The sequence below is a fragment of the Balaenoptera borealis genome (assembly GCF_965194805.1).
Source record: "Balaenoptera borealis genome assembly, chromosome: 19".
Classification (NCBI taxonomy): domain Eukaryota; kingdom Metazoa; phylum Chordata; class Mammalia; order Artiodactyla; family Balaenopteridae; genus Balaenoptera; species Balaenoptera borealis.
This window is the reverse complement of record NC_138878.1, coordinates 13,482,820-13,509,450: the sequence shown is the minus strand read 5'-3', so window position 1 is coordinate 13,509,450 and position 26,631 is coordinate 13,482,820. Positions and strand designations below refer to the sequence as shown.

General features: G+C 41.6%; 1 protein-coding gene and 1 pseudogene across 2 annotated transcripts in view; one reads left to right on the top strand and one right to left on the bottom strand.

Moving 5' to 3' along the window:
- Positions 1-26,631, top strand: part of LOC309617546 (large ribosomal subunit protein eL31 pseudogene) — a 92,467-nt pseudogene that overhangs the window by 53,570 nt on the left and 12,266 nt on the right. Inside the window, exon 4 of the transcript XR_014249819.1 lies at positions 23,206-24,094. The product of XR_014249819.1 is annotated as a large ribosomal subunit protein eL31 pseudogene (transcript). The remainder of the gene's footprint in view (positions 1-23,205; positions 24,095-26,631) is intronic.
- On the bottom strand, positions 5,790-9,393 carry LOC309617550 (soluble lamin-associated protein of 75 kDa-like). Its single transcript, XM_082370022.1, is given in 3 exon segments — positions 5,790-6,184; positions 6,187-7,200; positions 7,549-9,393. Coding segments are annotated over 3 exon segments (2,034 nt in total). The 5' UTR covers positions 8,273-9,393; the 3' UTR covers positions 5,790-5,888.

Genomic DNA, 26,631 nt, shown 5'->3' with positions numbered 1-26,631 from the left:
AAGTCCTGCAATCAATTCCCACTAGGCTTCAAAGTCTGATTCTCTATGAATTCCTCCTCCCGTTGCAGGACCCCCAGGTTGGGAAGCCTGACATGGGGCTCAGAACCTTCACTCCCATGGGTGGACTTATGCGGTATAAGTGTTTGCCAGTCTGTGAGTCACCCACCCACCAGTTATGGGATTTGGTTTTACTCTGATTGCGCCCCTCCTACCATCTCATTGTGGCTTCTCCTTTGTCTTTGGATGTGGGGTATCTTTTTTGGTCAGTTCCAGTGTCCTCCTGTTGATGATTGTCCAGCAGCTAGTTGTGATTCTGGTGTTCTCGCAAGAGGGAGTGACAGCACGTCCTTCTACTCCGCCATCTTGGTTCTTCCTCCTGGGGGCCACTCTTCATCGTGGTGCGCGGGCCTCTCACTGTTGCGGCCTCTCTTGTTGTGGAGCACAGGCTCCAGACGCGCAGGCTCAGTAGTTGTGGCTCACGGGCCCAGTTGCTCCACGGCATGTGGGATCTTCCCAGACCAGGGCTCGAACCCGTGTCCCCTGCATTGGCAGGCAGATTCTCAACCACTGCGCCACCAGGGAAGCCCTATCCTTGTAAGTTTCATCACATTGTTACATACAGTTATGGGGTTTTTTTAAATTACTGTGTAATATTCCATGTGTAAATATGCCACAATTTGTCCATGCTCATGTTAATGGACATTTGAGTTGTTCATAGTTTGGAACTATGACTGAATATTCTTGACATGTCTCCTGGCACACGTTTATACAGGTGTCTCTAATGGAGGCTGGGTCGTGGGGGTTAGATCTGCTTTTTTCACTCACATTATATTGTGAGCATTTACCCATCTCAACACATATTTATGGGAGACATTACTTTGAATGGATTTATCATATGCCAGTATTCCAGGATTCTATTGACAGACGTTTAGATTGTTTCCAGTTTTTCCTTATTGCATTTGCATATAATTCTGTGACAAATACAGTGATCTTTTTTTTTTGGTTGTGTTGGGTCTTCGTTGCTGTGCACGGGCTTTCTCTAGTTGCAGCGAGTAGGGGCTACTCTTTGTTGCGGTGCACAGGCTTCTCATCGCGGTGGCTTCTCTTGTTGCAGAGCACGGGCTCTAGGCGCGCAGACTTCAGTAGTTGTGGCACGTGGGCTTCAGTAGTGGTGGCTCGCGGGCTCTAGAGCACAGTCTCAGTAGTTGTGGCGCATGGGCTTAGTTGCTACATGGCATGTGGAATCTTCCTGGACCAGGGATCAAACCCTTGTCCCCTGCATTGGCAGGCAGATTCTTAACCACTGTGCCACCAGGGAAGTCCCAAACACAGTGGTCTTAATGATTAATGAAGCACCTCACACAGTCCTCAGTACAAGTAGCCATCCCACCTCCTTCCTTACGTGTAATACTACAGATGTTAGCCTCTTTAATTTGTGATTCATAAGTCAGTTAGGAAGAACTTCTGGAAAGGCTGGCTGGAAGCAGTCGTTAAGAAATAGGTATTCATGGGACTTCCCTGGCAGTCCAGTGGTTAAGACTTCACGCTCCCAATGCAGGGGGTGTGGGTTCAATCCCTGGTCGGGGAACTAAGATCCCCTATGCTGTGTGGCACAGCCAAAAAAAAAAAAAAAGAAATAGGTAATTAATCGAAAACTCAGGGTATCCAGAACAGAGGGCATTTCCAAAAAGGAATTATGGAGCGTGAAGGTTATGAAAGAAGATCATTGTAGCTACTGCTCCTTCAGAGCTTGCAACAAACCAGGTACTATACTTCACACTTATTTGGGTTATCACATTGTCTTTGCCATGGCCTTAGGAGGTAAATTTCATAATTTCCAGATGATGGAATAGAGGTTTGGAGAAGCTAAATAATGTAACCACAGTTACATGGTTTATAGTGGCAAAATATGGACTCAACCCCAGGTCTGTGTTCAAAGCCCAGGCTTACTCATCAGGTAATGTTACCTTCCTACATGACTATGGACCATTTCTTTAAGGCAGCACTGTCCAATAGAACTTTCTGTGGTGAGGAATGTTTTTACACAAATACAGTGGCAACTACCACTTGTGGACATTGAACACTTGAAATGTGGCTAATGCTGCCATTTTGGAAAGTGCAGTTAAGGTTGTACAGATCCAGTCCCTTTCTTTTTTTGTTGTTTTTGTTTTCAATTCTGTTTATTTTTTTAAGTCTGTCTTGAAAGTACAACCAATGTGATTAATTGTGCCTTAAACAAAATCAGTGTCTAAACAAATTCAATATCTAAACACATCTTCAGCAATGAAATTAGGGAAAAGGGAAGGAATTTCAAAACACAGACCAGGAAACAATCACAAAATATAGGTTTAATTACTACTGTTAAAAATTAAAAAAAAAAATTAGAAAAAGGAAACTGCCAAGAAAACAACCGTAAGTACTTGAGTAAGTCTTGCTATTCTGAATAATGTAACATCTTTTCTAAATTGTAGATTTAGAAGTTTTAGAACACACAGACACTAAGGAAAAGAAAGGCTAGTTCCTTGGGAATTACTATCCAGTATGATACAATTACTTCAGGATAACAGAAGCAGAACCTTCCTTACAATTAGATTTTAACAAATGATTTTGCCGCTAATAGAAATGGGGAATGTGTGAATGACAAGTTTTGGAGGGTGAAAGAAAAAAAATCGACTAAAGGTAAGCACTGGATACAGAACTGAGGTTTGCTTATATTTCACAACCAAAAATAAGCAAGTTAAACTATCTTGTACAAATAAAGCTTGATACTAAGTATGCAAACAGAAGCATAAACATTTGTAACTAACCACACCCATGAAAGACTGGGTTAACACTTCCAACGCGGTATTGCTACTAGTGGACATACGAAGCAGAAATTTCTAAAATACTGTTACACAGATGAGTAATGTTAGTATAAATTCTTTATTTACATTAAAATCTGTTTCAGTCTGCTGGTGTGACCAAACCTTAGAAGGTAATCCCTAAGGGTAAATCAGAGTGTAAGAGCAGGTATTTAGATACCAGGTAAAGGCTCAATTCGATGCAATCATAAACCTTCAAGATATTTTTCTAAAGTCACTGAAATCATTTTAGGTGGTGTTCTGGTGGTCAGCTAAAAGTGAACCATTAATCACTAGTAGTTTTTATCCTTGCCATGATAATTCTCTGCACTGAATGGAAACACCATGAATAGAGACACATTTTAAGTAGTAGAAGATTGACATTCTGTCATGCTATTTGATTTTATAAAAAATCATAATAGACCCTCTCACTGTTAAAAGTTGTAGAGGAACTTTATAATAAATTCTTAAATATATTTCTGTGATGTCTAGCAATTGAATAAACTTGAAAGTAGAACTAAAATTTTGCTAATAACTGTCTGCTTTATATTACACAAGGAAATATATATGTATTTACACAAACTGAACTGAACTCCCTTCTCCACAAATAAGACTTCTAAACAGAAAAAAGTTCACAAAGGACTATAGAATGTGACTGGACACTGAACAACTAGACTACCTGGTTGAAATCAGATTTCAGTCCTCGGTCATTCTCAGAGTTTTTCTAATGCCTTTTGCAAAAAGTACAAGTAATGTGATTAAGTTTTATTTAGATTCCTTATTGAGTATAAATTTTGTTATAAATTCTACACTTCACTCACTGAGCATAGAACTCATTGTTACTGAACATGAAAGTTAGGTTTTTTTCATGTGACCTGACTTTTTTTCCTCTACCAACTATAAAGTCCAAAATAACATTTTCTGTCAGAGATAATATGGAAAAAAATTGTGTGCTGAACAGAAAGTTTTGAGACTGCTTAAAATGCACCTACTGTTTAAACCAAACAAGTTTAACAAGTATAAATTTATACTGCGAGTCCTTAGTGGTCATATATGAATAACTAAACATTTCTTTTTTGTAAACCTCAGCAACTATATTCACACATCAAGAGTTGTCAGTGAGCTCAGTCTTAAACTACACCTTTTTAAAGAAAGTATTTTAAAGAGAACAATGAAGAATCCAAGTAAAAAAGTGTTAGGTTTTTAAATCTATTTTAAGAAATTAAAAATGAAAAGGTTAAGAATTTACTAAATCTTTATTTCCCTAATTGTGGTATTAACAAAAATTTCTCACAAAATGTATAAAACAGCATAAACATTCGATAGATACACTAATACTAGTCATACTTATTCTTTCACTTGATTAGCATTTGTTGGGAAAACAAATGGCCAAAGTGCTTAATTTTCATTTAGAATGGAATAATCTGGCCTAACTCTGACCAATAATTAAAGAAAATAGTAGAGGATACAAGTATTCAAAATTTTACACGAATAAAGAGGGTTTGCTATTTTGTCTGCTAAAGATTTTTACCTCAACTTTAAATCTTCCTGAAATGCCAACATCCCAAAATAAAATTTAGTATCACCTGACCATAGACTGAATAAACCTTCAACATCAATCCTTAACACCTCAAATAATGACACAAAGTCATAACACATTTTTTTTCATGTAAGGACCAAGCAGTTTTAAAAACAATCCGAATAGCCTCAAAACATTCTCAAACTTACATGAAAATTTGAGTACACATAATACTTCCAAAGAGTAGGATTGTTTTAAGATTCTCTTTGGATTCTAAGAATAACCATTTTGTTCATTTTTAAATAAATTATTATACAAAAATAAACAATTGAGGATGTTTTTTGTTTTCAGTTTACCCAGGCAAAGGCCTTTGTGTTGCGCAGGCAAAGGCATCCACAGTGTACACACAGGCTAGATTGTAACCTGTCCGCACAGAACAAATCAAGAGCAAGCAAGCCAAAAGGGACAAACGAAGCCTCCAGTCTGATTTAAGCTCTTGTAACTGTGGCTCCTAGGGCAGCTTATTCCTGCCATCTAGGTCTAAGATTGTGGGGCGCAGTTCCAAACCTACCAAAAATGGAAGCCAAGGGCATAAGCTGGCAGGCAGGCAAAAAGATCTTTTGACAGGAATCACTCCATGAGTTAGGGAAGTGGATGAAAGCGAGGGGAATATAACGAAGATTCTAGAATAAAGGCAGTGGCAGAATTAAGGAGAAGCCTTAGGAAGTGTTCTCACACTTCTAAAGTGTACATGTTAACTGGGTGAGGACAAAAGTAGAGTCCCCAGATTCAAATGAAATTTTAAATAATTATACGAGTGCCTACAGGCCAGAGTTAAATCCCTAGCAGTACTGTTAATATCAGATGTTATCAAGAGTGAACTGGAAACAGATTTTGTTTGTGCCTTTCCACAGACATTGAAGTCAAAGGAAGAAATTGCACCTACAACTAAGAACTAAGAGGCCAAAATACCACCTTCATAAACCTTTGACCATAAATTTCCAAATTTGTGCTCTCATTTAGTTGAAGTTGCATTTATCCTAACTTACTGACATTTTTGTTTAAGCATGCCTACATTTTAAAAAATGGTGATTAGTTTTGAAATTTAAGATAAAACTTCTAGAACCTTCACCAAGATTACTATTAAAACCCTTAGTATAAAAGATTTTTGTGATCCTTACAATTGATGGAAACCCTATACTTTCACATTTTTTAATTTATATTTTCTGAAATATTAATGGTCGGATATCCCCAACTGCTAAAGAAAATATGGTATGATCTGGTTTCCCAAAATCGAAACATGTTAATAAAAATTTTTTAAATTGTATTTACACAAAGTAGCCTGAAAAATTAAAAGGAACGGTGAATCCTAGGTCCTATAGGGGAGGGAAAAGCGGCATCATAAATAAGTTCAAATTGAAAACTTGGAGTTTTTGTCCTGTGCCCCATGCTATTTATTAACTGCCATATTTTAAAAACAACAATTACGTTACAAAGAAGAGGATCTATCATCCGCATTTCTTCCTCATTCAGGTCAGCTTGGCTTTCTTCTTCGCAGGTCCTTTGTGCCCTTTGGCCTTTCTTCTTAAATTCCGCCTGTCGACCACAGGCGCTTCCACTTCTATCTCCTCTGAGCTGCTATCCACAGTCTTCTCTGTTGATTGTGTCCACTGATCCAGTTGCTCAGAATATGCTTCAGACTGCTCCTCTGACTGGTTCTTCTGTCCTGCGTTCTGTGAAAATGGCACATCTTCAAGTTCAACCTCTATTAAAGAGCTCTGAGGAACAGCTGGAGATGTTTCCCGGGGCTCGGCTACCCCCTCCTACCCTGGTCTTCCAATAAGGCAGTAGTGTTGGGTGATACATTTTCAGGAATCAATTCTTCAGAAAAGTCAGTTATCACGCAGTTTGGAAAACCACTGTCAGACCGTTCTTCATTTGGGATAGTAGCCACATTGTCTGAACTCCCAAAATGTGCTTTCTTTCTTGAAACTAGAGGCAGCCTCTCTTCAGTGTGCCCCTTGTCATCAGATGGGCCTTCATCTAGCAACATTTCTGAGTCAGTTACATGTGAAGTCTTATCCTGTGCAACAGCCTCAGGAGATTTTGAAGATTCTACCACCAGTGGAACAAGATTCGTAGAGTCTTCGCTGGAATTAAAAGACTGCAATTTTAATTCTTCACCTAAAACTTCACTAGTGGAGTCCTCCTCTTCTGTTACAAGTGAAGTCTTAAGAGTATCATCCACTATCTCACCATTCATAGGCTCTAATTCAGATTCCTTTTCACCTTCTTGCTTTTCCAGGCCTGGCTGGGTTTCTGGTGCTGGTCGAACATTTTTATCACTACTTTCATCCTCAAATTCAATCACAGTCTGTTCGGGTTCTTCTTCCAAGAATTCTTCTGAGCTCTCTGATGTTCGTGCAGTAGACTCCAATTTGTTCACTGAAGCTGTAGGTGAAGTCTGGGGAGTCTTTTCATCTTCCCCTTGAGAACTACTAAATTCAGAATCCTGAAACTGTTTTCCAGTCTTTGGCCGCTTTAGATGACTACTTCGAGTACGAGTGGAAACAGGTGTTTTATCGTGACCTTCAGAAGTGCTTGCAAAGGCATCTTTTAGAGAATCAATAGTTAGCTGCATCTCACTAGACAGACTGTCTTCAGCTCCTGCTTCATAGTCTGGAACAGATGCAAGACCATATTCTCCAGACACAGGTCTTTTAGCTTCATTTTGAGAAACTGCAGTAATTTTAAATGTTTCTCTTTGTAATGCTCTGGTGATTGGTATTCTCTGGTACCAGTGTCCAACACCTTCAACTTCCCAAAGCAGTTCATGGTCTCCTGGATATTTTTTTTTAATATACATTTATTTTATTTATTTATTTTTGGCTGCATTGGGTCTTCGTTGCTGCGTGTGGGCTTTCTCTAGTTGTGGTGAACGGGGGCTACTCTTCATTGCAGTGCACGGGCTTCTCATTGCAGTGGCTTCTCTTGTTGCAGAGCATGGGCTCTAGGCTCACAGGCTTCAGTAGTTGTGGCACGCGGGCTTAGTAGTTGTAGCTCGCAGGCTCTAGAGCACAAGTTCAGTAGTTGTGGCGTACGGGCTTAGTTGCTCCGCAGCATGTGGGATCTTCCCGGACCAGGGTTCGAACCCGTGTCCCCTGCATTGGCAGGCGGATTCTTAACCACTGCGCCACCAGGGAAGCCCGTCTCCTGGATATTTTTCAAAGTACTGGTTGCAAGCTATGTACATGAGAGAGATCAGTGGATACCGCAAGCCAAGTGCATCTTCTGTAAAGGAATCAACAAAGTCCTCCAGCATATGAAGCCCAAAGTCTTTGCCTCTATATTTCTTTCTTACGAACATTGTATCAGAAACTGGCAGTTGGTAGCTTTGGGTAAGAAACGAGGCACATATGCTTCCTGTAGGCTTAACTGAATAAAACCCAGTGGCCTCTCCTTTCTTCCACAGAATCTTAGCATAATCAGTACTGCTATGACACAAGAATGGGATCTCATTTCTCTCCATTTCCAGCTTTCTGTAAATAATTCGATTCAGAACATACAGAACCCCTCTCTCCCCAAGAGTTCTCACCTGCTTAAGTCCCTCTCTGGAAGGGACAGATGTTTTCACAATATCATCAATAGCCCACCACTGATCAGCAAGGTAAAGTGCCACAGCTGTGAGTGAGTCCCCGGGTGCAAAAAGAGCAAGAACTTTCTGGGTCTCATCTCCACCATAGAGAGGTACAAAGCCTACATTTGGCAGGCTGATAGGAATTGTAATATTGAGAAGAGAAAAACATTCAGGATTTTCAGGGTCCCCACACCTGAGATCTGACATGTAATCTTCAGCAGAATTTTCCATTTCCTCATGACTGCAATTATCCAGCATATCCACAGGGGATGCCATCCTCTCGGACGCGCCGCCTGAGCCCGAGGAAGGAGGCGGAGCCGCGGGAATGAATGAAGCCGGCGGCGGCTCGCTGGCGACCCCCGGCCGGGCCCGGGCCGCGTCGCTCGCGGCTGCCTGGGCCGGTACAGCCGCCTGCCCCTCGCCCGGGACGCCCGGCTCCTCCAGTCCCTTTCTTTTTGAGTCTCAGAGAATCCGATGAAAGATAAAGACCTTCTCTCTAGAAAAACGCACATTTGCAAATCATATCCAATTTCAAGGGGTCCCAAGTTAAGAATCCTTACAAAAGTCTGCATGCACTTCAGGTGCTTCTCAAACTGTGATTTTTGTGGAGAGAGCTGTCTCCCAGGGACCACTATACAGCAGAGCTCTGAGCTCCATCAGTTGCTCTTGGATCTTTACAGTCTGGGGACCCATCTGAATGGTGAAGAAATCCTTGGTTAGCCCCTGAACCAGAGTCTGATTTTCTCAAGAGATCAAGAAGGATTTCTATGCTGGTTACACTACCCATTCCTGCTGCCTTCACCCAGACCATCACTCCTTGTGTACTAGGATTGGAGTTTCTCAGCTGCTGTACTTGGCTACCTGTCTCTCGTGTCCACGGTGACACTAAAAGCACAGTCCAGCTTTCCTTGCATTCCTTTTCATGTAGGGGCTCCAGCACTCCTTATTTCACTCAGGATGCATCAGCCTGCAATGTGGATGTTAAGGCCTGAAACTTGAGTGATGTTACACTCTCTCCATTGTTCACCAGCCCTGTGTGGCTTACCAAAGCCTGGTGTCGGTCCCAACTAGGGTACTGGCTAAGCGGCTGGGTGTAAAGAATGAATTCGGGAGGCCTGGAGCTTTCTGTTTTGGCTGAGCCTCTGTCGACTGTAGCGGTTAGTGGGACCTTAGCATCCTAGGGAGCCAAGACCTTCTGAAGAAGTACGCCAGGAAGGGAATCTTGGTTGCTGTAAATCCTGTTATCAAATGGCCAACTGCCTTCAGTAGAACTTGCTTCCTTGAGCTGGGCCCTGAGGGAGGACACCTGGGTGGGGATCACCTGGCAATAGGATAGCCCTTATCTCTGTATTAGAAGTATCTGCTTCAGTCAACACTGGGAGAACAAGCTGAATTAAGGTAAGTCATAGGAGGTAAAACGTAAACACGGTTTTAAGTTTCTTGTTGGTTCTTGCTTGCTTTAGTCTCCTTAACAGGTCAGAGTGGGTGAGAAAATGGGAAACAGAGCCAGGAGTTCCTTGTAGAGCCCAAACTTGTAAGTTCTTGGTGGTTCAGGAGCTTGACATTGTTGGATGGTGCCTTACCTGGAATCAGGACAGGATGTGATCTGAGGATTCTGCCTCCAGGCTTTCAAAAATCTCTGGAGACTGCTGCAGGTGACCCATGATGGCCCAGTCAAGGAGTTTCTGGGGATGAAATCTGGGGAGAATAAAAGGGTGTCTTCTGTTGGGCTGTATTCCATGTATCACATTGATCACCAAGGTCTGTCTGTTCTACCCCTAAGTAACTGTCAAATTTGCTCCCTTTCCCTTCATGTCCATAGCCACTGTCTTTGCTCAGACTCTCAATTTTTCTTGCTTGAATCTCTGCCAACAGCCCCTCAACTATTCCTTCCACCCCCAATCCCACCCCTCCAGTCTTTGCTCCACCCTGCAGCCAGAGTGATCTTTCATTGTACAGATCTGATCCCTATCACCTTTCTGCTGGAAATGCTGCAGTGGAGCTCATTACAGGCAAGATGAAACCTTGGCATGCCATGAAGTATTTTTTTCAAGTGCTGTTGTTTCTGTACTCTCCATCATAATCTCCTTCATGCAGTAAATTCCAGAAATACTTGTTGGGTGTCTCTTACACTCCAGGCACTACTCCAGGCCCTGAAAACAGCAGTGAACAAAACAGGCAAAATTCTCTGTGTCTGTGGAGCTTGCATTCTGTTGGGTGGGGGGCAAACACATAAATGTGTAGTATATCAGATTGTGATAAGTGCTATGGAGAAAAATAAGGAAAGAAGAAATTGCGACCAAGGGTGGGGTTGTTCCAATTTTTATTTTTATTTTTTATTTATGTATTTATTCATTTTTTAGTTGTGGCACACAGGATCTTCATTGCGGCATGCAGACTCTTAGTTGTGGCATGTATGTGGGATCTAGTTCCCTGACCGTGGATGAAACCCAGGCCCCCTGCATTGGAAGCATGGAGTCTTAACCACTGGACTGCCAGGGAACTCCGTTTTCCAATTTTTAATAGAAGGGTCAGGGAAAGTAACATTTTGGCGAGAACCTAAAGGAGGTGAGGAAAATACCTGAGGAAAGACCATTCTAGGCAAAAGGAACAGGCAAGTGCAGAGGTGCTAAGCCAGGAATCACAAGGAAAGCAGTGTGACTGATCAGAGTGAGTTAGCAAGGAGAGTATAAGAGAGGAGGTTGCAAGGTAGCAAAGGCAGGATGGGACAAATGGTGTAGGAATGCAGTAGACCTTATTAGTTGGAGTTTGACTCTGACTTAGGGTGAAATGGGAAGCTACTGGAGCGTATAAGTTTAGGAATGACATATTCTAAGGGATCATTTGGGTTACAGTGAGGGGAATAAACCGTAAGAGGGTCAAGGACAGAAGCTGGGAGGTCAGCTAGGAGGCTAGGCAAGAGACCATTGTCTCGGATCAGGGTAGTAGCAGTGGAGGTAGTGGATTCTAAAATATCTATTAAAACATATATTTTAGGGCTTCCCTGGTGGCGCAGTGGTTGAGAGTCTGCCTGCCAATGCAGGGGACACGGGCTCGAGCCCTGGTCTGGGAAGATCCCACATGCCGTGGAGCGGCTGGGCCCATGAGCCACAATTACTGAGCCTGCGCGTCTGGAGCCTGTGCTCCGCAACAAAGAGAGACCGCGAGAGTGAGAGGCCCGCGCACCGTGATGAAGAGTGGCCCCCGCTTGCCGCAGCTAGAGAGAGCCCTCGCACAGAAACAAAGACCCAACACAGCCAAAATAAATAAATAAATAAATAAAATTAAAAAAAAAAAAAGAATGAACACCTTCTTTGGATTTCCTTTTTTTAAAAAGGGATAAAATATGTACTTATTAAAAACATGAAAATCTTCTAAAAAAAAAAAAAACAAAAAACATATATTTTAAAGGTAGAGTCAAATAATTCACTGATGGATCAGATGTGGAAATGAGAGTAAGAGAGGAGTCAAGGCTGACTCAAGTATATAGTTGCCATTTTCAAAAATGGGAAGAATTAGGCTTTGGTGTAGAAATCAAGAATTTGATTTTGGATGTATTAAGTTCAAGATGCCTATTGGACAACCAAGTGGGAATGTTGATCAGGCAGTTGGATATATGTATATGCATACATATATAGAATTCAAAGGAGAGGTCCGGGCTGGAAATGTATATTTGAGAATCATCAACATAGAGAGCCACAGGGCTGGATAAGAGCACTCAGGAAGAGTGAGAAGATGGAGAAGAGGACAAGAGAAACCAAGGAGTCGCCAGCAAGATAGGAGGAAAACAAAGTGCGCGTGGTGCCAAGAGAAGAAAGTGTTCTGGGGAGAAAGGAGTAATCAATTGTGTTTAAAGCTTCAGAAAGATTAAGGATAGATATTGACCATTAGATATAGCAATTTGGATGTCATTCATAACCTTGACAAGAGGACATTCTGTGGAGTCATAAGTATGAAAATCTGATGGGAGGAAAGGTTTGGAGATGGGAAAATAGCCAATTCTCATTGTCTGAAGGGGAGGAGAAATGGGACCGTAGCTGGAAAGAGAAGTGAGATCAAGAGACAGTTGTTGTTTTTGAAGATGAGAGAAATAACGGCTTGTTTATTTGCTGAGGGAAATGATCCAGGAGAGAGAGGAGAATGGTTGGAGTGATGGAATCAGGTGTACACAAGTGGAGGAGTTGGCCCAAGTTAGGAGCACATACCGTTCATCGTTATTAATAGGAGGGAAGGCAGAGTATATGAGCATGGATGCAGGGAGGTGGGAACCTTGTGGACTTTCTCTTCTTATTTTTATTTTCTCAGTGAACTAGGAGACAAGGTTGTCATCTTAGGATGGGGAAGAAGTTATGAAAAGTTTGAAAAGAGAGGGGAAGGTATGGAATGGCCATCTGTGAGAATGGGTTAACGACTGTGCTAGGATAATGTAAGTAGAATTGATGAGTGACATTGAAGGCCTTTTTAAGGTGAGTGGTCATAAACTCAAAGTGAGAGCAGTTAGCAGAGGTATGTGAATTTTCCAGTCGTGTTCAGCTGCCGCACTTGTGCATGCATACGTGGAGGGTTAGAGTTAATTAAGGCTTGTGTTCTGTCAGAAAAGTACAATGAAGCGAGAGAGAGAGGGGAAAGGGAACCAAGGTTATATTCGAAGGAGTGATTATAATAACAGACCACGGAATCTAAGTGAGATAAGAGGTGAAACAAGGACACAAAGGGAATAACTGAGCTACAATGGAGGACAAACTTTTTGGAGGAGAGACGGTCAGGGATTTTAGAAATTAGTGTTTTGGAAGCATCATCTATAAGGATACTGAGGTTATGTGGGAGCAGGGTTGAAGAGTGATAGTGGTCATATGATGGCAATGAGGGTAGCATAGTCTGGTTAACATCAAAATCAAAGCTGGGCACTTTTGGGAAGGAGGGAAGCAGAATGGTCTGGAAGCAGCAGTAAGGACAAAGAGAAAAATAAAAAAAAAGGACAAAGAGGATACCTATTCCACTGCAAGGTGTGGGAAAAAAACAGCCACCACTTGAGAGGGCTGCAGAGGAACCACTGTCCTCAGAGGAGACCCAGATTTCCTTTAGAGCAAGGAGAAGGAAAAATTCAGAGATTTTGAGAAAAGAGGGATTTTGCTGATCCCAATAACCAATTCCTGAGAGTTTCAGGAGATGAAGAGGGTAGGAAATGGGGTTAGAAAACAGAATGTACAGGACCATTTGGGATGAAATGCAAGGGATAATGAATGACCTAGAATCCTGGGGCTTCTTGTGTGACTAGCATAAACCAGGGTAAAGGGAATAATGATAACAGATAATGATGGTCTGAAGGCAGATAACCGTGGCCAAACTCTGAATACTGAGGAAAGGGAGGTATGACGGACCTTCCAGGAGCGTCCAAGGTATGCCCATCTTTACTCTTCACAATGGTGAGGTCAGGGGAGGGGTGTTGTCTTATCCAGGGCACCTGAAATTCTAGAAATTTAGAAATGTCATTCTGGAGATAAATAGTGTCACCATTTCTGCAAATGATGCAAAGCATTTGGAGTCAGCTTGACGGAACAAATGGGAGTTTTGATTGAAGGAAGAAAGGGGTGGAGTGTGGAACACTGAAGAACAAGGTAATTCTTCAGGGGATTTTACAGGAGTTTCTGGTGCTGACTCATATGACAAAAAGTCTGGGCATAGTCAGTTGGGGCTCTTAACAGTGGCTCAGTGGTGCTGTTAAGTGCCATCTTTCTGCAGACCTTCAGCCTGACACTTATTGCCTTATGGTCATAAGAAGTTTGCTGCACATCTAGAACTCAAATCTAAATTCCAAATGGGAAAGGGGGAAAAGGTTAACAGACAAAGGGTATATGCATCTATGAGGCAAAAATGTGGAAGTACTTAAAATAGCTCATGTGGATTGCTCTGTTTAAAGCATCTTCTTTATTCCCTAGCTAACTTCCATCTTCTCTTTCAAAATTCTACTCAAGTCAACATCACCTTCTTGGAGAAACCATTCCTCATCTCCCTAGGCTGTTAGGTGCCCCTGGTGTGTGTGTTCAGAGCCTGTGATAGATTGCAATGTCAACCCCAATTCTTCCATCTCTGTATCCATGCCCTGTGCCATATAACTCTGATTCTGGTCTCAGCCATGCAACTTGCTTTAGCCAATGGGATATTTTAAAGCAAAAGCTTACAAATCATCAAGCGTATGCTCTTCCTCTTGTGTCTAAGCCAGTGCCGTGAGAACATCCTGCTGGAGGATGAGAGACACATGAAACAGAGCTAGATCAACATGATGAGGCCATCCTAGATCAGCCAGCAGCAGCTAACCCCCAGACACTTCATTGAGCCCAACCAAAATCAGCAGGACTGCCAAGGCAACCACCGAAATTAACAGTTACTGTTTCATCCACTAAAGTTATGTGGTTGATTGCTACTTAGCATTATTATGGCACTGGATCATTGACACAGAGTCCCTTGGGTATAGCTCTGCTACAAGCCTTAGCCCTGTCTCCTGAACTAATGTTAGGGAGCTCCCTTAGGACAGGACATTTTTATCGGTGTACATCTGGCACCTAGCACAGTGCCTGGCACCTAGAAGGTGCACAGTGAAATCTTGTGAAAGGAATGAATGAATGAACCTTTGTTCAGCCTTTACAAAGGGCCTTCTCTGTGCACAACAGGTGCAAAATTCCCCATAGTTAAACAGTGTAATCAAATGGACGCACCCACAGAACACCTAGTTCAACAAGAAGCTACAGTATATGATAAACACTCATCACAGATTAAAGCTTTTTTCTACCTCAAGTACAATGGCTATTTCTTAAACATTGGGCAATCTATTTTACGTTTTATTATGTTGTATAGATCTGTTTAAAGATAATCTAAATACTGTAAGTACACTTTAAAGGGTAGAGTGTAAATGGATATGACTCAGTCTAGATATCTTTACTATTATCTTCAGTACACAATACCAAACCACTGTTAACTACTGATATTTCCTAAATCATGTCAAGAAACTTGCATGGCTTAAAAAAAAAGTATTTGTGTTAATATAAAAAAAGAGAAAGAGAGAACTTCCACTAGGGGTCTACAGAGGAAAATACCATATCTAGTAGCCTAGTCAGGTATGGGGGTTGGGGGGAGAAAGGCAAGAATATTATCCTTATGAAAGGTCAGCAACAATCACATGGTATCGCATGTTTTGGGGACACTGAGCAAACTAGTTTTGCCTAAGAAGAGAGTTTCTACAGAGAAATAGTAAAAAAAAAAAAAAAAAAAAGTCTGGGGGTGGTAGGGCAGGATGGAGCCCAGTCGTGGAAATCCTTGAATATAAGGTTAGGGGCATTTTAACATTATCTTTTACTCAGCAGGGGATAGTTAACTTTTGAGCAAGGAGTGACATAATGAAGGGTTGGGTCAATCTTAGATGCTAAATTCTAGCAGCACGGTGTGGGATGGTTTTTGCAGAAATATGGCTAATAGTCATATCAAATAATTTAATACAAAAATACTATTATGCAGATTATGTTCCCGTTTATCTTTTTTATTAATTAATCGATTTATTTATTTTTGGCTGCATTGGGTCTTCGTTGCTGCACGTGGGCTTTCTCTAGTTGCCGTGAGCGGGGGCTACTCTTCGTTGCGGTGCGCGGGCTTCTCATTGCGGTGGCTTCTCTTGTTGTGGAGCACGGGCTCTAGGTGCGCGGGCTTCAGTAGTTGTGGCTCGCAGGCTGTAGAGCGCAGGCTCAGTAGTTGTGGTGCATGGGTTTAGTTGCTTCGAGGCATGTGGGGTCCTCCTGGACCAGGAATCGAACCCGTATCCCCCGCATTGGCAGGCGGATTCCTAACCACTGTGCCACCAGGGAAGTCCCCCGTTTATTTTTAAATCACATCTCTTATTAAAGTCTAGATTTCTGCTGGATGCCAGTGACCAAGGAATTATTTTGAGATGAAAAGGTTTGCTGTTCTCTCCCTGACAATCATTTAGCCTGTTGTCCATTGGGGGTCCATGAATTGTTTTTTCCCCCCCTCTGGCTATTGGGTTGTCTCATTTTCTTCTATTTTGCTTTCCATACACTCCCCTGGCCTCTGCTGGTCTAATTCTGTGAAAAACTAATTATAGCCAGGGGTAGAGGTCAGATGTAAGAATGAATGAGACTCCATGTAACCAAAACCAGAATCAACATCGGAATAAACTATTCTAAGTGCCTTTCTCAGGAGCACATCTCACCTGAGTTGTGGTAGCATTTACCTTTGGTGTCATTTTGTCCTCAAAAAGTGTTTCATAATCCACTAATTATATTTGCTAGGTGGGTGTCACTGTTTTTTATGCAAGTGGAATTTAGTCAGGAAGGATAAATACCTTATCTAAAATCTTGTCATGTTTTCTCTAGAATGTTTTCTCCATTTTGCTCCCTTCCACCTGACACACTCCTTTTAAGCCTTCTAAACTCTGTTCAGACATGCCTTGTCTGTGCAACGTTTCCTTACCCCCCTGCTCAGTTCAGTCTCCTCCCTCCCTGCCCCACTGCAGTGGTCTCTGGGTTGTACAGACTTCTGCAATTACGCACGTTTCTCTACATGTCTGTCTACCCTGTGGGATTACAGGGGTGTTGAGGGGGATGTGGAATCCAAAGCGAGAGAATCTAAAGGCAAAGTGGAAACTTCTGAACTCGGCCAACAGTCTGAGCAAAAGAAAAATGGGCAACACCTAAAACCATCCCCAGCTAGTTTCATTTCCTTCCTGCTTTAAAATGTTTGGGAAGGGAGTTTTCACAGCCCTCCAGTAGCCGTCAGGGCAAAGGCGTTCACCTCAGGGGCCCCCAGGCCAACTCCCTGTGTTGTTTGCTGAGCACGTCTCGCTTCTGGGCGCCCCTCACAGCACGGTTGCTTTTTCTGCTTCACTGCGCTTCCAGCGCGGATGCTCACGCCTCACTTCACTTTGCCCCCGTTTTCTCACATTTCTGTCGCCCGGGAACTTTGTTTCCTCCTTCTGAGGAGATCTGTCTTCCCCACCACGTCCTCCTCTACCCACAGCCTCGCCTCCCTCCCGACGGGCCTCCCTGGAGAGCCGGGGGGGGGGGGGGGGGGGGGGAGGGAGCTAACTCCTCTGGGCCCCTGGGGCATGTTTTCTATTATACGGTGAATGTTCCTTCTGACTTTTCAAATCTGTAATCAGACAGGCATGAAGTATAATCAACAGGTGGTGAGGACTGATTGAAAGTGAGCACAGTTTATTTAAGGGGCGAGGAGGAAGTCTACACTGGCAGGTCTGCTCTTCCCGCTTCTTCAGGCTCCCTATGGACAAAACCACTGGTCGGCTGGCTTAGGGTTGAAACTGGCAGGTTGACCTTGGGGAAGCTGAGTCCTGGAGCTTCACACACAACCTATCAGGATGCCGAAAGAACCCAGTATAGGTGTGCTGCTTCCCCCTTGAATTCCTCAGATCTGTAACAAAGCGGGGGGCCCAGGTGGCCCCACTACTCCAGCTCTAGGGTCTCCTTCGATAGGTGATGAGAAGGGATGGAGTGGGGAAAAGAAATATTCCAACCTCTCTCTCCTCCCGCCCTCTGGTTTCTAATAGGTGCCTCCTATTGGCTGAACCCTATTGGAAACCAGAAGGCAAAGAAGCCCATTGATGCAGTCCTCAGGGACCAGCCCCCCAGGGACCTCAGCAGGGCTGAGAAGGGCAGAGAATGGATCTGTTGGGGAGAGGGAACATACAGAAAATAACCAAGCAGAGTCAGTGAGGCTGAGTGGGGCAAGCACAGGGTTGGAGCCTGCTTTTCTTTAAAACTTAGGTATTGTGTCATCCTGGATTTTTTTGCAATAATTTTGATTTTTAAAAAAATTAAAATATTACTGATTTTTTTAACGCCTCCCCCTCCCCTGAAATTTTGCACCTGAGGCAAAATTTACCTCACCTTAATCCTGGTCCTGAAGTGGTGATCTGTGGATTAGGAGGATTATGAGTGGGTCTTATTTTCTCATTTTTGCTCACCTGTATGTTCCAGTTTTGTTTTTTTTTTCAAGTAATCCTATATTTCTTATAAAAACAGTTAAATGCAAGATATCGTCTTTGAAAGTAGGGATCCTTAGTTTGTACAACGTGGAGCAGACTCAGCAGAAAAATCAAATGTTTGTTGGATGAGTAAATAAAAGAATGTGTACGTCAACTCTATTCCCAAATCCTACCTCTTCTCAAAATTCTAACTCACATGGTACTTCCTCATAAAACATTTCCTTATATCCCAAATCACATTGGCCTACCAAGGCCTACACAATGTGTCCATGGCCCACCCCCATCTCTCCATATCCCCCCTTACCTCCTGCCACCCTTCCTCTCCACTATATTGGCCCCCTACTGCGTGTTGCTCCTAAAACACAGGAAGCAATTCATTAATATTTGTTGAGAATGAGTGTGATCTCTCTGTCTTTTCTATCATTCTTGACATAATCTTTTGTTCTTACAGTTATGCATTTATTTTATCTCCCCTACTCTTTTTTTTTTTTTTTTTAATTATTTATTTATTTATTTTTGGCTGTGTTGGGTCTTCGCTTCTGTGCGAGGGCTCTCTCCAGTTGCGGCGAGCGGGGGCCACTCTTCATCGCGGTGCGCGGGCCTCTCACTATCGCGGCCTCTCTTGTTGCGGAGCACAGGCTCCAGACGCGCAGGCTCAGCAGTTGTGGCGCACGGGCCCAGTTGCTCCGCGGCATGTGGGATCTTCCCAGACCAGGGCTCGAACCCGTGTCCCCTGCATTAGCAGGCAGACTCTCAACCACTGCGCCACCAGGGGAGCCCTATCTCCCCTACTCTTAAGTGACTCAGGCTATTTTACTCACTTTGATATGATCCTTGGTGCCTGGCACAATGCTTGGCATGTTGTTATAACAAATATTAACAACAATAGTAGAAGAGTCATCATTTGAGTGATCACTATGGGCCAAGCACTAGATTAAACATTTATCAGTATCACCTCACTTATGTATTTTAAATGACTGGGAGGACACACATTTATAGGAATCCACACAAGTCATAAAAAAGACCATCTATTATTAGTCTGGCTTCACAGCTAAGGAAGCTGAGGTCTAGAGAGATCAAGTAACTTGCTGAAGGTCCCCTTGCTAATAAGTGGCATTACAGGAAAGTGTAATCCTAAATTACATCAGATCAGTAGTTCTCAAACTGTGGTCCAGGACCTACTGAGATTCCCAACATTTCAGGGGAGTCTGTACATTCCAAACCACTCTTGTATGTATACAGTGTTTTTCCTGAGGCTCCACTCCATGTGATATCAAACACCTTGAATGCAGAAGCAGAGATGAGAATCCAGCTGTCTCCTGTTAAGTCAGGCACTAAAGAGATTTTCAAAAAAAATGCCAATCTTTTCACTTATTTTTTTTCTGTTTTGGAAAATATAGTTATTTTTCATAGAAAGTCTTATACATGTAATGTGTTTACTATTATTTTAAAATATATTAATAAATATTTTTAAAAACTTCATCAGTGTTCATTTTTCATATAGTAAATATAGATAGACGTAGCCCACATAAACAAAAACTCTTCGGGGTCCTCAGTATCTTTAAGAGTATTATGCAGCCCTGAGACCAAAGTCCTTGAGAATAGATGTGTTAGATAATTTCTCAGTTTCTTCTCAGCTCTAAAATGTAGGGGTTCTCTCTCCATGAAGCAGTTTTGGAGGGCAGGGGCTCAAGATCTTTAATCAGTCTGAGAAAAGAGGGGCAGTCTTGGGGCCTGACTCCATGCCTAGGTTCTACATTGACTGGTCTTGGTTACCTGGATTTATTCTGATCTTAACTGCTCTGTGGACTTCTGAAAACTCCTGTTCCTGCCTTGGGCTCACAGATAACTCGTAGCTATAATTCAGCACTCCCAGACTCATTATTTCATTTCTTTGTCCCTCATCCTCTTCTCTGCTTCTGTGCCTTTTTTATCTTGACCCTGCTTCCAACTTTCTACACTTAGTCTTCCGTAGCAAAGGTTTTACAATACCGAAACACTTCCTGGGCTATGGATTAGCCTCAAATGGTTTATCTCATGTTGCCCCAGGCATGTACAGGATTACAACAGATTTCATGTTTTAAATTCTTTCTCATTGATTACCTCTGGTGAAAGGAACAGGGTGGAGGAGGAAAAGGGTGGAAGGGAAACCTCTTTTGTAATACCTTTTGTATCTATATAAATTAAAACTTTGCTTCAAAGGAAGCAAAAACAAAAACAAAAAACCCCAAAACTCTCCTGAAGTGTAATTCTTTCTTTCTTTTTTCTTTTTTTTAAAAAAATAAATTTATTTATTTATTTTAGGCTGCGTTGGGTCTATCGTTGCTGCGTGCGGGCTTTCTCTAGTTGCAGCGAGTGGGAGCGACTCTCATTGCGGTGCACTGGCTTCTCATTGCAGTGGCTTCTCTTGTTGCAGAGCACGGGCTCTAGGCACGTGGGCTTCAGTAGTTGTGGCTCGTGGGCTCAGTAGTTGTGGTGCACAGGCTTAGTTGCCCCATGGCATGTGGGATCTTCCCAGACCAGAGATCGAACCTGTGTCCCCTGTGTTGGCAGGCGGATCTTAACCACTGGTCCACCTATGAAAGATTCTTGGCAAAGTATCAACTCTGAATCTGACCAGGCCTAAATATCAATTTTCAGGAAATACAGAGGCCAGGGAGATGTAATCAGCAAAATCCAGAATGTGGAAAACCCTACAAGACAAATGACCCAGTTTTTCAACAAACCAATTACAAGAGGAAAGAAAAACAGGAGGAAGAATCTATCACTAAGAGACAAGAGAAATATTAGCCAAAAGCAATTCGTGGACATCGTTAGGATCTTGAAAAACCAACACTAAAATCCAAACCAAAACAAAACAAAAAGCATGTATGAGACAACCAGGGGAGATTTGAATGTTGCCTGAATACTGGATGACTTACATTTTTTAGGTGTACTGGTTTGTTTTAAAAAGAGTCCTTATATTTTAGAGCTCTATATAGAGGTATTTACAGATGAAGTGGCATGATACTTGGCATTTGCTTCAAAGTAATCCAGCAGTGGTGAAGGGTGGGGGATGGAGAGCAGATAGTGGGGGACGATAGAGATCAAACAGGATTGGCCATAGGTTGGTAAAGTTGTCGAAAGCTTGATGGTGGTCACGTAGAGATTCATTTCATTATTCTTTTACATTTGTATAGACTTGAACTCATCAATAACAAAAATTAAAAGATAAATAAATAAATGAATCTAAAAAATAAACTCACTGAAGAAATACCTAATCTAGCTGTCAGCAGATAGATCACTGAAACTAATCTTTTGATGATTGACCATTGGGTGGGTTTTGGCATATACCTTCAAAGGATTGATTGACTGACATTGATATAACAAAACTCTCTATTCCCATCTACTTGTTTATGTGAACAGTGCTTGAATGTGTAGAAGAAAAATCAAGAAATAAAGGTTTATGCTGAACTTTTTCATTTTGGCAAGAGGTAATATTTATCCACGAATTCAAGAATAAACAGAAAAAAAAAAGCCCCATCCATTCTATTAAGAGATCTATATTTTCAACAAATTTCTTTGTGTTTAATAATTGTTTGTATTATTTATCAAAATTTGTAATATTTATGTTGTTTTGATCAAATGTATACTAATACCAATTATAACAACCCAATCCAGAAGAAATTTTTAATATTTGGAACCTTTGGTATCAGGAAACTAAAACAAAAACAAAAACCATAAAAAATTACACAAGGATAAAAATATGTGGGGAAATGTAATGGCAATATCATTTTAAGGAGAAAAAGGAGTGATGTAAAACACTGATAGTTCTTTTTTCCTATGTGTATGAGCCATACATTCTGGTTTCTTTGTATATCTCATAAGTGGTTTTTGGTTGTTGAAAGCCACATTTTAAGTAAAATAATGTGGCAACTCTGGAAAAATTGATAAAACATCTGATAGTTAAAGAAGAGTTTATTCATGTATTTTTACAAATAGGTGATGGGGTATCAATTAGAGCATTAGGACTGTATGGATATATTTAAAAGAATGATGTTAACAGTTTTATTTTAAATTGTCATTATTTATAATATACCCGAGAGCTGCCCTCTAAGCACAGGCAGCAGCGCATCAGGCTCATATAATATACCGGAAGTTACATTCTTTGCAACTCTTTAAACTTCAGAAATGTTAAATATTAGCTAAAAACGAGTAGGGGGACTACTTAGGTCTTTTTTTCTTTTATTGATTTTTTTATTGAGTAAAATTCACAAAACATAACATTAACCATTAACCACGTTAAACTGTATAATTCAGTAGCAGTTAGTACATTTACAGTGTTGCACAACCATCACCTGTATTTCCAAGACATTTTCATCACCTCAAAAGGAAACTCTAGGGTACCTCCCTGGTGGCGCAATGGTTAAGAATCTGCCTACCAATGCAGGGGATACAGGTTTGAGCCCTGGTCCAGGAAGACCCCACATGCCACAGAGCAACTAAGCCTGTGCGCCACAACTACTGAGCCTGCGCTCTAGAGCCCGTGCTCTGCAACAAGAGAAGCCATGGCAATCACCGCAATGAAGAGTAGCCCCTGCTCGCCGCAACTAGGGAAAAGCTCGTGCACAGCAACAAAGACCCAACGGAGCCAAAAATAAATAAATAAAATAAAATTTTTAAAAAAGGAAACTCTACACCCATTAAGCAATCACTCCTCCTGGCAACCACTAATCTGTTTTCTGTTTCTATGGATTTACTACTCTGGACGTTTCATATAAATGGAATCATACAGTATGTAACCTTGTCGAGCTTCTTTCACTTAACATGTTTTTGCTGTTTATCCAAGTTGTAGCATGTATCAGTATTTCAGTCCCTTTTATGGTTGAATAATATTCCACTGAATGGATATATCACATTGTGCTTATTCACTCACCAGCTGATGGACATTTGGGTTGTTTCTACCTTTTGGCTGTTATGAATAGTGCTGCTATTATGAACATAGGTGTACAAGTATTTGTTTGAATACCTATTTTCAATTCTTTTGGTTCTATACCTAGGAGTGAAGTTGCTGATAATTTTGTTTAACTTTTTGAGGAGCTACCAAACTTTTCCACAGCCACTGCAACATTTTACATTTAATCCACCAGCAAATGTATGAAGGTTCCAATTTCTCCACATCTTTGACAACTCTTGTTATTTTCCATTAAAAAAAAAGTCATGGGCTTTCCAACCCTGGCCGGGCAGGATGGCTCCCACAATGAAGGGCGGCAAGAAGAAGAAGGTCCGGTCTGCCATCAACAAGGTGGTGACCAGAGAATACACCATCAATGTTCACAAGCGCATCGTGGAGTGAGTTTCAAGAAGCGTGCCCCTCAGGCACTCAAAGAAATCCGGAAATTTGCCATGAAGGAGATGGGAACTCCAGATGTACTCGTTGACACCAGGCTCAACAAAGCTGTCTGGGCCAAACGAATAAGGAATGTCCCATACTGTATCAGTGTGCGGTTGTCCAGAAAACATAATGAAGATGAAGATTCACCAAACAAGCTCTATACATTGGTTACCTGTGTACCTGTCACCACTTTCAAAAATCTACAGACAGTTAATGTGGATGAGAACTAACTGCTGATTGTCCAGTAAAGTTATAGAACTGCCAAAAAAAAGAAAAAGAAAAAGAAAAAAGTTATGGTTAACTTAGTGGGTGTGAAGTGGTATCTCAATGTGATTTTCATTTTCATTTTCCTAACGAGTAACAATGTTGAGCATCTTTTAATATGCTTGTTAACTGCAACTACCTAGTATTCACAAAATTACCTTAGGAGGTGTACAAACAAAAAATGTATGGCCCATGACTCTAGGCCTAAACTGCTGTGTTTCTTTTCTTTTCTTTTTTTAACATCTTTATTGAAGTATAATTGCTTTACAATGGTGTGTTTCTGCTTTATAACAAAGTGAATCAGCTATACAGATACGTATATCCCCATGTCCCCTCCCTCTTGCATCTCCCTCCCACCCTCCCTATCCCACCCCTCTAGGTGGACACAAAGCACTGAGCTGATCTCCCTGTGCTATGCGGCTGCTTCCCACTAGCTGTTTTACATCTGGTAATGTATATATGTCCTTGCCACTCTCTCACTTCATCCCAGCTTACCCTTCCCCCTCCCCGTGTCCTGAAGTCCATTCTCTATGTATGTGTCTTTATTCCTGTCCTGCCCCTAGGTCCTTCGGAACCATTTTGTTTTCTTTTTTTTTTTAGATTCCACATACATGTGTTAGCATACGGTATTTGTTTTTCTCTTTCTGACTTAATTTCACTCTCTATGACAGTCTCTAGGTCCATCCACCTCACTACAAATAACTCAGTTTCATTTCCTTTTATGGCTGAGTAATATTCCACTGTATATATGTGCCACATCTTCTTTATCCATTCATCTGTTGATGGACACTTAGGTGGCTTCCATGTCCTGGCTATTGTAAATAGAGCTGCAGTGAACATTCTGGTACATGACTCTTTTTGAATTATGGTTTTCTCAGGGTATATGCCCAGTAGTGGGATTGCTGGGTCATATGGTAGTTCTATTTTTAGTTTTTTAAGGAACGTCCATACTGTTCTCCAAAGTGTCTGTATCAATTTACATTCCCACCAACAGTGCAAGAGGGTTCCCTTTTCTCCACACCCTCTCCAGCATTTATTGTTTGTAGATTTTTTGATGATGGCCATTCTGACTGGTGTGAGGTGATACCTCATTGTAGTTTTGATTTGCATTTCTCTAATGATTAGTGATGTTGAGCATCCTTTCATGTGTTTGTTGGCAATCTGTGTATCCTCTTGGAGAAATGTCTATTTAGGTCTTCTGCCCATTTTTGGATTGGGTTGTTTGTTTTTTTTTTGATATTGAGCTGCATGAGCTGCTTGTATATTTTGGAGATTAATCCTTTGTCAGTTGCTTCATTTGCAAATATTTTCTCCCATTCTGAGGGTTGTCTTTTCATTTTGTTTATGGTTTCCTTTGCTGTGCAAAAGCTTTTAAGTTTCATTAGGTCCCGTTTTTTTTTTTTGTTTTTATTTCCATTTCTCTAGGAGGTGGGTCAAAAAGGATCTTGCTGTGATTTATGTCATAGAGTGTTCTTCCTATGTTTTCCTCTAAGAGTTTTATAGTGTCTGGTCTTACATTTAGGTCTTTAATCCATTTTGAGTTTATTTTTGTGTATGGTGTTAGGAAGTGTTCTAATTTCATTCTCTTACATGTAGCTGTCCAGTTTTCCCAGCACCACTTGTTGAAGAGGCTGTCTTTTCTCCATTGTATATTCTTGCCTTCTTTATCAAAGATAAGGTGACCATATGTGTGTGGGTTTATCTCTGGGTTTTCTATCCTGTTCCATTGATCTATATTTCTGTTCTTTTTTTTTTTTTTTAATAAAGCAGATCACCCCCCTCTTTCATCTTCTGATTTTTAAAAAATATTTATTTTTTTATTTTTGGCTTTGTTGGGTCTTTGTTGCTGTGTGTGGGCTTTCCCTAGTTGCAGCGAGAGAAGGCTATTCTTCCTTGCGGTGCGCGGGCTTCTTATTGCAGTGGCTCCTCTCATTGTGGAGCACGGACTTTAGGCATGCAGGCTTCAGTAGTTGTGGCACACTGGCTTAGTTGCTTCTCAGCATGTGGGATCTTCCTGGACCAGGAATCAAACCCGTGTTCCCTGAATTGGCCAGCAGATTCTTAACCACTGCACCACCAGGGAAGCCCCTAAGCTGTTGTGTTTCTGAAGTTCTTGCTCAGACTTTGCCACTGTTCTCCAGCAGCATCATGCTATGGCCCCGAGGCTTTGGGAGAATTCGTCTGAGGAATCCTTCTACCTTCTCAAAGGGCAGAACTGCAATTTTAAAAACTTCCCTCTCAGTGGGGTGGTTTGAGAGTCTGTGCAGACTGAAACTACAACTAGAAAACCAAATCTAAAATAAAAAGAAAAGAAAAATCTTCTTTCTCTGCTATTTACTAAATTAGCCCTCCTCTATTTTTTTTTAACATCTTTATTGGAGTATAATTTCTTTACAGTGTTGTGTTAGTTTCTGCTGTATAACAAAGTGAGTCAGCTATAGGCATATGTATGTCCCCATATCCCCTCCCTCTTGCGTCTCCCTCCCACCCTCCTTATCCCACCCCTCTAGGTGGTCGCAAAGCACTGAGCTGATCTCCCTGTGCTGTGCAGCTGCTTCCCACTAGCTATCAGTTTTACATTTGGTAGTGTATATATTTCAGTGTTACTCTCTCACTTCGTCCCACCTTACCCTTCCCCCTCGCCATGTCCTCACGTCCATTCTCTACATCTGTGTCTTTATTCCTGTCCTGCCCCTAGGTTCATCAGAACCTTTTTTTTTTTTTAGATTTCATATATATGTGTTCCATACAGTATTTGTTTTTCTCTTTCTGACTTACTTCACTCTGTATGAGAGACTCTAGGTCCATCTACGTCACTACAAATAACTCAATTTCGTTTCTTTTTATTAGCCCTCTTCTATTTTGAAGACATCATTATAAATGCACAACTTCCAAGCCTATATGATGAAATTTGAATGCCAGAGTTAGCTAGCCCCTTGCACATAGTGAGCTTTTTCCATGCTTATTTGTTAGTTTGACATGACA